The 18,207-nt window shown below is 42.3% G+C and overlaps 1 protein-coding gene across 3 annotated transcripts in view; it reads right to left on the bottom strand.

Moving 5' to 3' along the window:
* USP10 (ubiquitin specific peptidase 10) overlaps positions 1-12,993 on the bottom strand; it is a 68,245-nt gene extending 55,252 nt beyond the window's left edge. The window contains exons 1-2 of one of the 3 annotated variants that reach the window (XM_049863964.1): positions 12,878-12,965; positions 5,515-5,682 (exon numbers count right to left, since the gene is read on the bottom strand). In XM_049863964.1, the coding sequence (XP_049719921.1) occupies positions 5,515-5,543 (29 nt within the window). In that variant the 5' untranslated portion in view covers positions 5,544-5,682; positions 12,878-12,965. Of the gene's footprint in view, positions 1-5,514; positions 5,683-12,877 lie in introns of all 3 variants that reach the window. The other 2 variants (XM_049863966.1, XM_049863965.1) reach the window with 2 other exon arrangements.
* Between the last annotated feature and the right edge of the window lie 5,214 nt (positions 12,994-18,207).

Below are 18,207 nucleotides of genomic sequence, written 5' to 3'. Positions count from 1 at the left end.
AGTAAAATAATCACCTTCATTTAATATTTATTTATATATTTATTATTTAAGATTTAAGTAGTCACCTCTGCATACAACACAACCTCCGCCTGGCAGGGCCATGTCTTCCATCCACTGCCTGCACAAGCCCCTCAGGCCTCCATAAGTGGCTGACCGACTCTCAGAATCACAGACCTACAGGGCACCTACAGCTTGCTGTTCAAACTAAATATATGGGATTTGTTTCCCTTTTTTCCACAGAAAAATGATCAACCAATTAGCACTGCTAACTCAAATCTATGTTCCCACCCAAAAGAAATCAATGAAAAAGAAAGGCCAACAAAATAGCAATGTGTTTACTTTCTGCCCATGTTAAAAAGAAAAGAATGGTGCCCGGCCACAACCGATGACTGCCCTGACAGGGAGCACAACAGAGAACCCCTGAGGGAGCAGGAGATCAGTGGGATGCAGACCACAAATTCTCATAAAAAGCCCAGACTTAATGGTCTGACTGAGACTAGAAGAATCCCGGTGGTCATGGTCCCCAAACCTTCTGTTGGCCCAGGACAGGAACCATTCCCGAAGACAACTCATCAGACATGGAAGGGACTGGACAATGGGTTGGAGAGAGATGCTGATGAATAGTGAGCTACTTGTATCAGGTGGACACTTGAGACTGTGTTGGCATCTCCTGTCTGGAGGGGAGATGAGAGGGTAGAGAGGGTTAGAAACTGGCAAAACAGTCACGAAAGGAGAGACTGGAAGGAGGGAGTGGGCTGACTCATTAGGGGGAGAGTAAATGGGAGTATGCAGTAAGGTGTATATAAGCTAATATGTGACAGACTGACTTGATTTGTAAACTTTCACTTAAAGCCCAATAAAAATTATTTTTAAAAAAGAAACGAAGAGAGTGTTTGTTCGATATGCGGCCATGGGATGAGAGACTAACTTTCCACACACAGCTCTGGCAACTCTGTGTCCAAGACTTGTCACTGTTAGGCTATTGCTACAGTATCAGTGGAAGTGAAGTTATATTCAAATTACAGTCAGCTAAATTTCCAGCCAGACACTGAAGACAATGCAAAAGACTAAAAAAAAAGGAGGAGGGGGAGGTAGGTAATCTCTTTCTCTCTAAATTTAACTCGTCACAGAAGAAAAAGAAACGTATGCTCTTGGCATTTAACTCATATTATGCTGTTGTAGCACAAAATAGCCAAGAGTTAAGTAAGAAGCAAAAAAGAATAAACCATGAGTAGCACCTATATTATAATTTAGCACCAGGCTGTGAAAAACTAGAGGCAAAGAATTTTCTAAGCTAACAAATCCATGACCAAAAACAAAAAATGCTGCACAAATTTCTGATGGCAAACTAGCTTAACGCTATACACACTTCTCAAAGAGATTCTGACTACAACTCAACTTCTGATTTCCCAAAGATTCGGTACTAACTTTCTAATTCGCCCTGAAGCCTGCGTTTCCCCCGTGCCCATCCACCATGGTCCTACTCCAAGACAGAGAGTGCAGCAAAATTGGCCAGATTGTTTCCTGCAGCCTTGGGGAATGTATTTGTACTTACGTTTTAACACTGTGTAGCAACTTTTTTTTTTTAGCAACTTAGAAACCCCAATGCAGGCCCTAGCCCATAGCAAGAGCTGGATACAGTGAAAAGGAATTAATTGTTTAGGTAGTTAATGAACTTCAAACAAAACTGGAGTCTCATTCTGAAGACCTAACTGGTGGGTCTTCAAAGTGGCAAAATGTTTGGGTTTCTCATGCTGGTCTGATTTGCTCAAACTGTACCACAATTCTACTCAGTGCTAAAATTAGACTGGTGCAGACAGATAAAAACCTATGCCAGACTGGAGAAGTTAAAAAATTTGTTTTGTCCAATATGATTTAATTATTCTTATTCATGAAAAAGCGCTCAACAGGTAAGTGAAAAAAGCTGTGTACGAAGCCATACAGAGGCTCTGAAACTGTCAGAGATAACATGAGAAAGTGGTCTAAAATACAAATAAAGCCTGTTCACAGGCCCTGATTCTTACTATGTGTTTGGATGGAGCTCAGGAATCTAATTTTAAGCAAGGTGCCAGGTGACTGTAACAAAAGAAAGGGGTGTGGCCAAGGATTACAATTTAAGAAACACTACTATACACAGTGATTCCAAATTTCTAAAATTTATTACAAAACGTGCCGAAAGGAAACTTGAAAATATAAGCAGAGTGGTGGGACATTGTGGGTAACAGGTTTTCTTTAACTTTTTTTTTTTCTAATTTTATATAAGCGTAATCAAGGGACCGAAGGTTGTTTTTAAAGGTGTCCCCTAAAAATAAAGGAAATAACATCCCCAGATGACCTTCCCTAACTATTCTATCCAATTATCATTGAGGACATTCAAGGGCTCTTTGTCTTGAACTAATCTGCCTCAGGTGTCCCCGAAAGAAATCCTCTACTCCCTCACCATCCCCCCCCGCCCCGTTTTGGGGTTTGATATGCTTGGGGTGGTGAGATGAGCAGAGTACATTCCCAGAGCAGGAGGGATTCCAAGAACCGAGTGCCTGGAAAGGCCCCCAATTCACATCTGCAATAATAATACAGAGTGATGCTACCAAAGCTACTTCCAAAACTTGTGGCATCATCCCACAGGTGCCACCTGCTGACAGGGCGAAAGCTGCAGTCTGTGCCTTGGAATATCAAGGCCCTTCACAGCTCTTCTTCTGACTCTTGCCCAACAACCTCACTCTACATACACATCCAATTAAATCACAAATTTATCTCAATTTTCTCAAACATGCCACAGGCTTTGAGACACTTATACCACCCTCCTTATATTCCCCCTCATATGCCCTTGTCCCCCCAGCTTCTCTGCCTGGAAAATTCCAGCTCAAATATCACTGTTTCTAGAACAGACATCTTCCCAGCTTCCCCTGACACTTAGTCACATATTCTTCCTTTTCAATCATTTTACTTCTAAATATCTTTAATCAAGCCATTTCTCACCATCTCCACTGCACGCCCCACAATTAGAAGTCCAAGAACCCTAACTGACAGCCCTATGCCCACTCTGCCCCCCTTAGAGTCTATTCTTCATAGGGCAGCAGGAGGGAGATCCCAAACCGCAGACTCAGTGTGAGATTCCATGGTCAAATGCAGTGTCACCTTCTCTGCCATGGCCCAAAGCCTTCCAGGGGCTTCCCATTTTCCTCAGGATAAAGACAATAACCCCTATCAAAAGCGGCAAGGCTGGGTAGGTCCCTAGCTATCTCTCCTCGCCAGCTCTGAACTCAAGACACCCAGGTTTTTTCTCAGTTATCTTAACTCCTCCAAACCGCTCTAGCCACAGGACCACTGCACATGCTTTTACCACTCTCATACAAAGAATCTCACCTACCGCATCATTTCCATGGGAACTTTTCCTTGAACCTCCTCCCCCTCCCAGGGCACACTAACAGAACTGTGTTCCCTTCCTTCATTTCACAGTTTAAAATGACACAGGTGCTCCTGTGACTATGTGATTAGCAACTGCTCCCTCACTAGCTGGTAAGCTCATTGGTAAAAGGGACAATGTCTGGTTTTGCTCATCACTCCATCAGTGCCTGGTACACAGTAGCAACTCATTAACTATTTACTAAATGAATGAATGAATGAAAGTTCTTGACCATCATCACACTTCTGTTACAGGAGTTACCATGCTAAGAAGGGATTTACAAATTAGCCTGTTTCTCTCTCCCACTATTCCTTGAACTTCTCAAGCACAGAACTATCTTTCCAGCTCTATATTCCTAATCTCAATGAATGAACAAGCACAAAAGATATAAAGTCCTTAGAACATGGTTTGGAATAAAATAAATATTAACTTACAGGATACTAGATACTAAATGGTATCTAGTATCCTGTAAGTTAATTCCAAATAAAATAGTGATGCTACCCTGGGAAGACATGACTTTGCATTTCACTAGTGTCAGAAGTAGTTAAATATGGCTGCCTGTCTCTGGGGTGGGAAGCGGGAGTGGGGGACTGGTTGCTTTTCATGATTAGGTCCTTCTGCACTGTCTGTTTTGCCATTACAGTACTTTGATAAACAAAAAAGGAGGAGAAAAAACCCTGATTTTGGAGAAGATGGAAAAAAAATTCAGGTTAATTGCCCAATTCTCCACTATTCAGTCAGACTGGCTGATCTACCAATCTCTCTGACTAATGAAAGGTTGGTTCTCTTGTAATCTTCTCTACTGCAGAGGTGCTGAAGAGACAAGTATGTGAATTTGAATCATACTTCTTTTAACAATATAAAAACTGGACACCACAGCTACTATAACTAAGGGATTGAATGTCTCAAAAAAATTGGGGGGCAACATTTTATTATTCAGATTCTACATAAGCCCTCAGTTTACTGGATCCTAAGGCACTGATCTCACATCCAGAATGCTGGCTCCATTCCCTGGCAAAATCAAGTAAAATAAGAAACCTTACTATACTTGAGTAGATGCCTTCAATAATTCTGAAAACAAGATTTGCTCTAAAAAGTTCAGTGACTTTATCTGGTTGGAACAGACTGCACTATGAGGCAATGGAACAACAACAACAAAAAGGCCTCACACAGAAAGCTGAGAAGATGGGTATCACACTGGGGAATTAAGGATGAGAAGAGGAAGAGAAGGGCATGCAATTTTTACTTTAAATACTTCTGTACTGTTTGCATGTTTTAAAAATAGCAGGTGCCTATTTTCTAATTAAAAATATAATCAACAGAGACTTTTATCAAAATACACCCCACACAAAATCCAGTAATGCAAACATACTGAAGTCTTTAACATTTAAGTTTTTCTTTCATTCATTCATTCATCAGGCCATAAACTTTTATTGAGGAACTACTATGGGGAAGTCACAACCTGAAGCAATATGCCTTTATCAGTCTCTTCTAAAAAAGCAGTTTGGCAAAGCAGAAAAAAGCTAGAAATTCCGAAGTTTAAAGACTTGCTTTTAAGTTCCTGATCACTCACTTATCAGCCATGTGACCTCAGACAAGTCACAACCTCTCTGGGTCTCGCTTTACTCACCTGGTGATATACTACTTTAGAGCTGCTGTAAGGATCAAACAATCTATGGAGCAAGAACGGATTTATGAGCCATGAAGTTTATATACTAAAACCAAAAACCAAACCCATTGCCGTTGAGTCGATTCCAACTCATAGCAACCCCACAGGACAGAGTAAAACTGCCCCTATAGAGCTTCCAAGAGCACATGGTGGATTAGAACTGCCAACCTTTTGGTTAGCAGCCATAGCACTTAACCACCATCCTATTAGGGTTTCCTATATGTTATACAGCATTCTTCAGGTCTCAAATAAATATATACATGGTCTTGGAAGCCATCTATGGGAAATTATTACTTAAAATATCAAGATTTTTACAATACTGGGCAGGAAATCTCCAAAAGCTCTAAGATTTATACGGGCCAGAATTAAATTTTATTTTGAATTTCTCCTCTATCTCCTCCCAAAGCTTGCATAACCAAAAAAAAAAAAACAAACAAACCTGTTGCCACTGAGTTGACTCCGGCTCATAGCGCCTCTAGAGGACAGAGTAGATTTGCCCCATAGAGTTTCCAGGGAGCACCTGGCAGATATGAACCGCCGACCTTTAGGTTAGCAGCCATAGCACTTAACCACTATGCCACCGGGGTTTCCAAAGCTTGCATAAGCTCTATCAAAAGGAAGAAAAAGGTTGATAATTTCAGAAAGGATAGGGAGAGTATATATTTAAATGACAACACTTGCTTTGCTCCTCTTTTGAGTTACACGGCCGTCAAGTCAATTCCGACTCATGGCAACCCCACATGCGTAGAGAAGAACCGCACCATAGGGTTTCAAGGCCATGACCTTTCAGAAGCAGATCACCAGGCTGTCTTCTGAGGAGCCTCTGAGTGAGTTTGAACTACCAATCTTTTGGCTAGTAGTGCAGCACTTAACTGTTTGCACCACTCAGGTATAAACTGTCTAAAATAAGAGAAATGCAAAAGAAAAAAGTTAAACACTAGACGGCCTCCTGACAGCTACTAAACCAAAAAAAAAAAAAAAATCTGCTGCCATTGAGTCGATTTCAACTCACAGCAACCCCATACAGCTGAGTAGAAATGCCCCACAGAGTCTCCAAGGAGGGCCTGGCGGATTCGAACTGCCAACCTTCTGGTTAGCAGCCGTAGCACTTAACCACTATGCCACCAGGGTTTCCGAAAGCTACTAGAACACCAAATAAATTCACAAGCTAATTGGTCCTGACTAAATTTAAATGAATGCAATAAAATTTAAAATGTATTCCTTACATCCATGGTAGAGGACACTATGTTTATGCAAGAATTAAACAATGTAGACTGCACCTCATTAATTAGAAAGGCAGATCAAAATTTTCTAAATAGAATCATATATTAAATGCTCTTGGGCAATTCTACTTCACAAGGTTCATGGTTTGCAAAATGTAATTTATAAATACGGCTTTATTCAATACATTTTAAAACATAAAAATGATTACATATGACACGTGCTCACAATCACGGTAAACAACTTTTGTGGTGAACAGCGAGGAGGATGAGCTGAGAAATTGGTCCCCAAAGCCATTTCCACTTCCAGCCCAGCCAGGGGATCCTCACCCAAGGACAACAGCTCCAGGGGGGTACATTATTCAAGGATCCCTCCCTTCCCACCACTGCCAACACTTCCACAATAACCAGGCCATCAGCACCTCTATTTTGTGCAGTTTTAATGTCTGCTTTTTAATTTTTTCTACATTTGGTTTCTTAAAGCCGGGCATACCTGATCCTGCTATTATTCAATTTTTATACATACACAATTTCAGAGTAGCTCTGATTAGAATGTAAGTTTGGATCTGTCATAGTGAATCTTTTGCTGCTTTTGAGGCTACACAATCAGAAAAGAGCAAGCGTATAACAATGTGCCTGTACTTCAAACACACACAAGACAAAAAGTAGTGTTCCTTCATATAACAAGGACAAATGCAAAAACAAAAATCTACATCATCAGATGTTAAAAAAAAAAAAAAGCAACTGGATGTAAAAATGAAGTACCTAAGGCACAAGAGTGGGGTACACAACCTTCTTATTAGGAGGCACCTTCATTTATGACCTGTGTTTAGCTGTGTTTAGCTGACTCTAGGAACCCCAGTGGCACAGTGATTACGCGCTCAGCTGCTAACCAAAAGGTCAGTGGTCTGAACCCACCAGCTGCTCCACAGGAGAAAGATGCGGCAGTCTGCTTCCATAAAAATTACAGCCTTAGAAACACTGTGGGGCAGCTCTACTCTGTCCTATAGGGTTGCTATGAGTTGGGATCAACTCAACAGCAGTTGGATTTTCACCTATGAAGTAGTTTTGAGACTCCAGTTGATATCAGAAAAGTAAATCTGAAGAATGACCAATAAAGCTGTAAACTTGGCCCAAAAGGGAGGGGCCTGAGGATCATAGAGTAAAAGCAAAAAAAAAAAAAAAAACCACTGCCATCGAGTCGATTCCGACTCATAGTGACCCTACAGGACAGAGTCCAACTGCCCCATAAGAAGAGTAACCATCACTACCGTGTACATGCTGTGGTAAGCACAGCTAATCCTCTACGTGCAGGACACAGTCTACCAATTCTCACATAAGCCAGGAGAGTTGAGGACGTTTTAATCCTCTCTAACATCACCTTTCTCTCCAGTCCCCAAAACACAATTCTAGCTCTACGCCTTACCTACCCTACTCCCAGGAGACGGCAACCATAACAAAGAATCGAGGACAGATATGAACATGATATGCTTTAAGATGCGGGTGGGGTAGGATAGAGCTCTTGGTTGGTAGCTACTAGTTTCTCAGGACTTCTGCTGTAAATGGGGTCATGGCTGAGGAAGAGCTTTCAAATAGAAAACAGCCAGCTCGTGAAAAGTCTGTCTACTGAAGATTCCACATCTGGGCTTATGATGAATTCTACAATTTCCGAACCTTTAAGCAAATACTATAAACATATCCCATGGCCTGTCTTTATTTTACCTATATTCATTTTTAAGCCAGCCTTTTATTAACAAAAATGAAAGACTGTTAGGGAGACCATTTCAACAAACAGAAAACTGCGGTACAAGCATCTGTAAGTCTTTGGAAGTGAACAGCTACACTGCTGAAGTAGCACTACAGTGACAAACAACAGTAATCCAACGGCCCAAGGCCAGCAAATTCCACCGCAAACATACTTATCTATTTTGTGAGACAGTGATTCTCGCATGTGTGGCAGCAAATAAAAATACAACAGCCTAATTACAAAGTCAAAAGCAAGCTCTTCCAACTATTTTTTCATACTTTCGTATGTTATCTGTAAGAAATGTCCTCAGCAGCCTCATTTAATATGGCCGTTAAAAAACAGATCCAAGCTGGCTGACTGGACACGGGAAACTCCGGGTGGAAACGGGGAGTGTGCCATCATATTATGGGGATTGCCAACTAGTGTTACATAACAATATGTGTACACATTTTTGTGTGAGAAATTAACGAGTTGTAAACTTTCACCTAAAAAAAAAAAAAAGATCCATTGATACAAAGTACTTACATGTCTGAAATTTATAAAAAACAAACAAACAAGAAAACTTGGTGTAACTAATTCAAGCAGAGATGATACAACATAACTAAAGTTCTTGAATCAATTTATTCTAAGCACCAAAAAAAAAAAACAAAACCCCAATCTTGGTGCCATCAAGTCGATTCCTACTCACAGCGACCCTACAGGACAGAACAGAACTGCTCCATAGAGTTTCCAAGGAGTGCCTGGTGGATACCAACTGCTGTTAGCAGCCACAGCATTGAACTGCTACACCACCTGGGTTTCCATTCTAAGCACAGCACAAACTAAATGTGCCACTAGGCTTGGCACCTAAATAGCAGTCGTTATGCTCTGTAATCCTTTCCTCCTTTAAGTTTCCCTATGTGGAGCCCTGATTAGTTTAATCGTTGTCAATTCCACACACAAGAACACTGGGATATCTGTCTCAGCTATTTGCTGTATTGCGGAGTTTAGAATGAGGTGCGTTCATTTAATGTTACTCACTGTAATTTCAGTAGACAATGGTCCCAACAAGATAGTGTCAAGAACGCAGGGGTGAGGTCCTGCTCATGGTTCTTGTACACTGCCAATGGCCACTAAGGTAACCATCAAACAGCAAACTTTTAATATCTTATCTAGTCTTTCCTTAGGATATGTTTAAATATTTTGCTGTCACTAATGCAAGGGAAAACCAGTATCTCCAAACATTGTCAGTATTTTAAGTTTTATTTATATTAGCTGCTCACTATGTGACAGAAACCAATAAAAACATATCCCTCTCAATACTAACAAGGCTGTCAACTATAAACAGATAGTCAATAACACAGTAATACTCTGCCTGGTGCAGGACCTAGCAGTGTTTTGTTCTGTCTTACATGGAGTCGGTATGAGTTGAAACCAACTCAGTAGCACCTAACAACAACATTATTCAGAGGTCCCATAATTACTAGGTCCCATTATTACAAACTAATGAAAAGATTGAGGAGAGCCTTGCCGCAGAGGATCAAGGACAGGAGCCAAATGCACACACATCAGACGCCAACCGCACGACAGACAAATTTGCACGGGGATAGGTAGCATTATTTTGGTAATTTCACTACAAATGACTTCAAGGATCACAAAAACTGTTACATGTACAGTTAAACCTGTGAGAGCCAGAACTCAATGGGACTACCTTGTTTTTCCTGGTTTCTCAAGTTTCCCACCTTTGAGAGGGTGCAGTCACCAAGTTTCTTTCGCTCTCTACTTAGTGGAAAATATTTGAGTTTTCCTTCTGACAAGTTTCTGCCTTACACAGGTTCGGGCTTTCACAGGTTCTACTGGATATTGCAGAGCTAGTCGGTTCAAATTAATGATCCCAAATCATTCAATCAGTTCACTCATGACAACAAATATTCATAAATTAGAGCTCTCCCTAAACTCCAATTGTCAAAGTTCATCATTTAGAACTTGTGAAAATGTTGAAAGTTATTGGCTTTAGGAATGTTCCAAGTTTTGCACTTCAACCCAGGGAGCAGGGTTCAGTCAATACTTTCTAATCATATAGACATAAGCTCTAATCTATGTAAAAAAAAATTCAAGTTATAATCTTAACAAGCCAGTTTTAAAAAAGGACCTTTACCATTCATTTAGAGCCCTGGTGGCGTAGTGGTTTAAAGCTCATCTGCTAACCAAAAGGTCAGCAGTTCAAATCCACCACCCGCTCCTTGGAAACCCTAGGGGACAGTTCTACTTGTCTTATAGAGTTGCTAGAAGTTACAATCGCCTCAAGGACAACAGGTACCATTTATTTGTTGTTGTTATTCCCAACAGCAAACAAGCAAAATGCATATCATGGTGCTTAGCACATGGTAAGTGCTCAGTCAATATTTGTTAATTAATGAATGAATGTCCGTTAAAGCTGTGGAACCTTTAGGACAGCAGGCAACTGAACAAAACAAATTTCCTAAAATGCTCAGACCAACTCAAGCAAGATCCAATAATTAAATCCTGGCACATACGATTCCACTGTATCATGAAAAATCAAACTATTTCCTTCCCACGTTCTTCATGCTAGACTTAAAAGCACTTAAATCATACTTTAAAAGAATAAACCCAAAGTGATGCTAACATTTATGTTCAACTAACTTTTGCCAGTCCAACGTACTAAAGATGAGTATAGGCAATATCAGGGTATAAAACAAATACCGCTGTGAGACAGTAAATGCAAGTGAAATTACAATTAAGTTTACATATTATCAGCACTAATTAGCATTTCAATCAATTCTGCTGCACTGTGATAGGTACTTATTAAATAATGGAAGTAAAGTATTCCTAAACATGCCTTCTTCATTTCAAAATCATTATGAATATCAAGTTACACATAAGTTCACAATGAACCTTGTACCCATTCATGCTAATCTTAACAATAAAAATAAGCTATTTACATTAATATTTAACGCAAATATTACTTAATATAAAAATATGCATATTTAGTACAATATAAACAACAACAGCAAAAAACCACTGCCATCCAGTCTACTCCGACTCATAGTGACCCTACAGGACAGAGTAGAATTGCCCCATAGTTTCCAAGAAGAACCTAGCGGATTCGAACTGCAGACCTCTTGGTTAGCAGCCACAGCACTTAACCACCACGCCACCAGGGTTTCCTAATATATAACAATATAATTAAGTATGCATTCAATAATATTACAGTAATATTTAATGTAAACTTTTACACTGAGAAATTCTTATTTGGTTTGAGAAATATTAACATTTAAATTGAGAAAAATGTGATATGCAAATCTCTTATGAAAAAAATTGCATTACACCTTCATAAAAATTACTTAACTGTGATGCCCCTTTTATGTGCAAAGAACTGTACTACTTATAAAAGTAAATGTATAAGTGAACACAAAGTTAACAGGGGAAAACTGCACAGACCAAAGTACCAAAAATTTAACAAAACTGCAGCTTTCTATAAGATCTAAATTTTTTAAAAATAAGGTTGCCCTGTTTTTAATTCCACAACATACACTAATTCTCAATACCAAAAAAAAAAAAAAACCCGTTGCAGTCGAGTGGGTTCCGACTCATAGCAACCCTACAGGACAGAGTAGGACTGCCCCATAGGGTTCCCAAGGATGTATCTTTACAGAAGCAGACTGCCACATCTTTCTCCCGCGGGCTGGCTGGTGGGTTCAAACCGCCCACCTTTTGGTTAGCAGCCGCGCTCTTAACCACTGCGCCACCAGGGCTCCTTAGTAATTGCAATAGTTATTAAAATCTTAAAAGATGTCTATTCCAGATCGACTTCATTTCCAAAACGGCAACAAAAGCCAACAGCTACTTTGTTTCATTTTTCCATGTTTAATACAAAAGCATATTGAGACTGTATAAAAGTGTCCCATAATTTCTAGAGGTTTGATCGCAACAAATCAGCGGTCTAAAACATGCTTGGAAAATAACGCCACACGTCGATTTTTATCCAGAGTAATTATAATTTCGGGGTGGGGTGGGGTAGGGAGGGAAATAAGAGCTCAACTCTACACCCTCGCCAAAAGCGAAAGGTTCTTTTTACTCTTTCTTTCCACTATGGTATTATTTTAAACGGCTCCTCAACTTTGGATACTTTTCTGCCAGGTTGTTTTAGACGTTAGTGTCAGCTTGGCTGAAATGGATTCGTGCAAAGATGTCACTCAAATCCAAGTTAAACTATGGTCCTTGCGACTTATTTCGAGTTTTCTTTGGAACAGTAACCTAAGGCTGCTCCCCAGTGTCTGGATCTTACAACCCGAAAACCTGCAACCTCCCGTCGTCAAAAGAGCTGAGGAAAGCCACCTTTTGGGGAATGGGGGGAAAAGAGTTACCCCCAAATCCTCATAGCTCGTTTCGGGCAAAGGGAGCAACATGGAGCTGTCTTGACGGCTCAGTCGTTCCAGGGGGCCCTGGAGGCCCTCTGGCTGCCCCTCCCCCGGAGGCCGTGCTGACTCGGCGAAGAGGGGCCCCTTCCACACCCCAGTTCCCGCCGTGGCCCGGGCCCAGAGATTAACCCCTTCGGCGCCCTACGCCCTCCGAGGAGCGGCCGGGCCCCTGCGCCCCTCTCCCGGCCCGGAGCCTGGGGGCGCGGGCGGGCTGCGGGGGGAGGCCGCGGGCGCGGCGGCGGGAGCGCGAAGGCTCGGGGCCTAGTCCCGGGCAGCATGTCCCGGCGCCCTCCCCCACTCCACACGCTCGCTCCCGGGGCAGGGTGCGCCCGCTTGCCCGCCCGCCCACCCGCGCGGCGCCCTCTCCGCCGAGCACCCAGGTCCCTTCCCGCCGACGCGCAGGCCGGTGGGTACCTGCGGGCTGTGGAGGGCCATGGCGGCCCGTTTCAATGGACTCGGCGCGCCTCCGGACTTCTCACGCTGCTTCCCCCGCCGCCGCCATCTTGTCGCCCGCACATACACACTCACATCGGTCGCCGCGCCTGCGCACTGGCCGCCGCGCCGCGGGCAGGGAGGCCCGGCGCGGGCGCGCAGTGCGCCTGCGCGGCCGACAGGTGGGCGTGCGCCAACCGGGCCCACCTTCTGGCCGCGGTGAGGCCAGGGAATTGGACTCTGAGCCGGCGTCCTTCGGCGGAGGCTGGATCGGCCGCGGACGGGAGGAGGCAGCTAGGGCTTTGTTGCGTGCGGAAACGGGAAAAGGGAGGCAGATGAGGGTGACAACGCCGAAGCGACAGGCAGGCCCCACGCTGCTCACCTGCTGGGAGGCCGCCAGGCTGGGAGGCCGACCTGCGGGACTCGGGACATCGTGGCCCAGAACCCCGGTCTGACCCCGTGAGCCCCCAGCGTCTCTTTTCCTAGGCCGGGCTCTCCGAAGTGATCGCTGAAATTCCTCGAGGAACAACCTGATTTATGGAGATCACATTCCAGTCCATCCATTCATTTATTCGTTCATCCATACGTTGCACTAATATTGCTTGTGCGCCTACTCAGCGCCACATCTTTTGCTAGGCATTGGAGAATAAAGAATGTCATACACCAAAAAGCGCTTAGCATGGGGCGTGCCAAATAGAAACCACTCAATAAATGTTCCCTGTTTTTTCTTTTATTGCATACATTTATGTACATTACATATATACAGACTGACTGGCTTTGGGGTTGTTTTGTTCACTCATTTATTTAAGAAACAGTTTGTAAGCTCCCCTACCTGAACCCACAGTTTACCAGCCAGTGCAGCTGTGATGTGGTTAGTCCCCTGACTAGCTGTCTGAATTCAGGCAATTTTCTTCACTCTCCTAAGCCTTGGCTTCCTCACCTGTGAATGAAACTAAGTCTTCTTAACTCCTAAGATTTCTGTAAGGATCAACTTAATGAGTGTACATAAACCCAAAGGCCAAGGAGCCCTGGTGGCCCAATGGTTAAGCATTCGGCAGCTAATTGAAAGTTGGCAGTTAGAACTGCCCTGTGGGAAAAAGACCTGGTGATATACTCCCCTAAAGATTACAGCCTAGAAAACTCTGGGTCTGGGGGACATCTAGGTCAATCAGCATAACACAGCCCATAAAGACAATATTCTACATACTGCTTTGGTGAGTAGCAAGCAACTGGGGTCTTAAGAGCTTTCCAGCAGCCACCTAAGATACAACTATTGGTCTCTTCCCATCCGGAGGAAAGAAGAGTCAAGAAAATCCAAGACTCAAAGAAACAATTAACCCAAAGGAATAATGGACCACACAAACTGTTGGCTCCACTAGCCTGAGATCCGAAGAACTAGGTAGTACCTGACTACCACTACCAATCGCTCTGATCAGGATCACAACAAAAGGTCCTGGACACAGCGGGAGAAAAATGTAAAACAAAATTCAAATTCATAAAAAAGACCAAACTTACTGGTCTCATAGAGATTGGTGGAACCCCTGAGACTATAGCCCTTAGACATCCTTCCAAACTGGAACTGAACCCACTCCTGGAGACCACCTTTCAGCCAAACAATAGACAGGCCTACAAAGTGAACAGTAACAACTTTGAGGAACGCGCTGCTCAGGACAGTCAACCATAGGAGACTGAAAGGGCAGCATTTGGCAAAAACAAAGTTCAGATGGCAGAAAGGGGCAGAAAAGATAGGCAAATGGAAACGCAGAACCCAGGAAGGAAGTGCTGTCACATTGAGGGGATTGCAACTAATTTCACAAAACAAAATGTGTATAAACTGTTAAATGGAAAACTAATTTGCTTGGTAAACATTCACCCAAACTACAATAAAATGTTAAAAAAAAAAAAAAAAAAAACTCTATGGGGCAGTCCTACTAGGTTGCTGTGAATCAAAATTAAATCCACGGCACCTAACAACAACAAGCCCAATGGCCAAGTGAGCCTGCAAGAAAAAGCAGCTACTGTGATTATTATTCATAACCATTATAGGTTTCACTTGCTTAGCAAACATGGACAGAGAGCCTATTACTTTGCTAGACCCTGTGCAAAGAAGCAGAGGTCAACAATGGGATCCATTCCCATGTTCCATAAGACAGCAGGCCTGGTCTCTTCGAAAATGGGGTGTAGTGAAAAAAAAAAAAACTGTGTGGGAGAAGGAGATAGTTTTAGAATACCAAAAAGCCAAACCCACTGCCATCGAGTCAATTTCGACTCATAGTGACCCTATAGGGCAGAGTAGAACTGCCCCATAGAGTTTCCAAGGAGCACCTGGTAGATTTGAACTGCCGACATTTTGGTTAGCAGCCATAGCACTTAACCACTACACCACCAGGGTTTCCAGTTCTAGACTAGAAAAGCTAAAAAGACATAACCAAATACAATGTGTGAACTTCAACTGCATTGTTTTTTGCTGTTGTTGCTTTTTTTTTTAGCTTAGTAAATATTTTTTGACACTTGAAAAAAATTTTTTCATTGTGCTTTAGATGAAGGTTTACAGAGCAAAATATTTTCTCGTTAAGCAGTTAATATACACACTGTTTTGTGACATTGGTTGCCAACACTACGATGTGTCAATACTCTCAGCTTGTTGACCTTGGGTTCCCCATTACTAGTTTTGCTGTCCCCTCCTGCCTTCTCGTCCTTGCCCCTGGGCTGGTATGCCCATTTCCTCTCATTTGGCTTTATGGACCTGCCTAAGGAGTGACTTTAGTAGTGGTTTAAAAGGGCATCCGGGGGCCGTACTCTTGGGGTATCTGCAGTCTCTGTCATACCAGTAAGTCTGGTCTTTTTTTGTGAGTTAGAATTTTGTTTCACATTTTTGTCCAGCTCTGTCAGGGACCCTCTATTGTGATCCCTGTCAGAGCAGTGACACTTGAAGAATCTGAATACGTATTGAATATATGTGATTTTAGGGAATTATTAGTCATTTTCATAGAGTAATAATGATACTGTTTTTATGTAAGAGAATATCCTTACTGTTAGGAGATGCATGCGGAGGATTTAGGGGTGAATGTGTCATAATTTGCCTGCAGATTATTTTTTAATGGTTCAGTAAAAAATAAAATTGTATGTACACACATAAATACACATTGAGAGAGAGAAAGCAAATATGGAAAAATGTTAACATGAGAAGGCAGCAAGGGACAGGAAAACTGGACAAATGGACATGGGGAACCCTGGGTGTAAAGAGAAAGGGGGAGAGCGCTGACACATTGTAAGGATTGCAACCAATGTAACAAAACAAACTGTGTATACATTTTTAAATGAGAAACTAATCTTTGCTGTAAACTTCCATCTAAAGCCACAATAAAATTTTTTTAAAAGACAGGCCTGAATTCAAAACCTGGCTCCCCCACTCACTGGCCCTGTGAACTTCAGCAAGTTACTTTATCTTCCTGTAAATCTTTTGCATTAGGAAGACGTGGTAGGCAGAATAATGCCCCCTCCCCAAAGGTGTCTTTGTCCTAATCCCCAGAATTTATGAATACGTTACCTTACATGGCAAAAGAGACTTTGCAGATGTAATTAAATTAAGGATCTTGAGATGGGAGATTGTCCTGGATTATCCAGGTGGGTCTGAAGTGATCACAAGGTCTTTATAAGGGAAAGAGGGCAGCAGGAGAGTCAGACAAGGAGATGTGAGGACTGAAGCAGAGACCAGAGAGAGAGATTTGAAGACGCAACTGCTGTCTTTAAAGATGAAGGTAGGGGACATGGAGCCAAGGAATGCAGGTGGCCTCTAGAAGCTGGAAAAGGCAAGGAAATGGATTCTACTCTGGAGTCCCCAGAAGGAACCAGCCCTGCCAACACCCTGATGTTAGCTTGGTAAAACTTCTGACCTACAGAACTTTAAGATAATACATTGTTGTTGGTACAAGGCAGTACATTTTTGGAGACTAGCACACAGAGTAGTAGCACCTATGTTGCAAGCATGTTGCCAGGAAAAAATGAAGTAATGGTTCTAGCACATGCTGTACAGTGCCTGGTGCTTTTTAACTATCATTCAACAAATAATAAAGGAATTTCTATTATTACCCAGGGAGGCTGTAAGTTTCCCAAGAAAGGAGCATTTGAACTAGCTGGGGAGGGAGGGGGGTCCATATCCCCCACCTAACCTAATTGATACACGGTCTTACTGACAAACAGGAATTAATTCATAGGCCCAAAGGGCAGAGTATTTCAATTAGGCCTGTCCTGGAAAATCCTTCTCTAGAACTCTGATAGGATAGAGGAGTGCCACTAGCTGTGTGAACTTGGACCTCAATCTCCTCATCTGTAATGGGAGAAGTATTAAATGACACAGGAAGCATCAAAAGAAGATGGAAGAAATACACAGGGTCACTATACCAAAAAGAACTGGTCAACGTTCAACCATTTGATCAGGAACCAACGGTACTGAAAGAAGAAGTCCAAGCTGCTCTGAAGGCACTGGCGAAAAACAAGGTTCCGGGAATTGACGGAATACCAATTGAGATGCTTCAGCAAACGGATGCAGTGCTGGGAGTGCTCGATCGACTATGCCAAGAAATTTGGAAGACAGCTGCCTGGCTGACTGACTGGAAGAGAACTATATTTATGCCTATTCCTAAGAAAGGTGATCCAACCAAAAGCAGAAATTATCGTACAATACCATTAGTATCACATGAAAGCAAAATTTTGCTGAAGATCATTCAAAAGTGGCTGCAGCAGTATATCTACAGGGAACTGCCAGAAATTCAAGCCAGATTTAAAGAGGACTTGGAACCAGGGATATCATTGTTGATGTCAGATGGATCCCAGCTGAAAGCAGAGAATACCAGAAAGATGTTTACCTTTTGTTTTCTTTATGTTGAGGTATAATCCATATTGAAGGCTGTGGTCTTTGACTTTCATCAGTAAGTGCTTCAAGCCATGGTGTTTTCAATTGCCTCATAGACATGTGAAAGCTGGACAATAAATAAGGAAGACTGAAGAAGAATTGATGCCTTTGAATTGGTTCCAAAGGGTACCTGTGTTTTATTGACTGTGCTAAAGCTTTCGAATGTGTGGATCATAACAAATTATGAATAATATTGCAGAGAATGAGAATTCCAGAACACTTAATTGTGCTCATGAGGAATCTGTACGTGGATCAAGAGCCAGTCGTTTGAACAGAACAAGGGGATAATGCATGATTTAAAGTCAGGAAAGGAGTGCATCAGGGCTGTATCTTCTCACCATGCCTATTCAATCTGTATGCTGAGCAAATAATCCGAGAAGCTGGGCTCTATGAAGAA

This window comes from Elephas maximus, chromosome 21 (assembly GCF_024166365.1).
Source record: "Elephas maximus indicus isolate mEleMax1 chromosome 21, mEleMax1 primary haplotype, whole genome shotgun sequence".
NCBI lineage: Eukaryota > Metazoa > Chordata > Mammalia > Proboscidea > Elephantidae > Elephas > Elephas maximus.
Note: the sequence above shows the minus strand (reverse complement) of the source record. Positions and strands in the feature narration are given on the sequence as shown.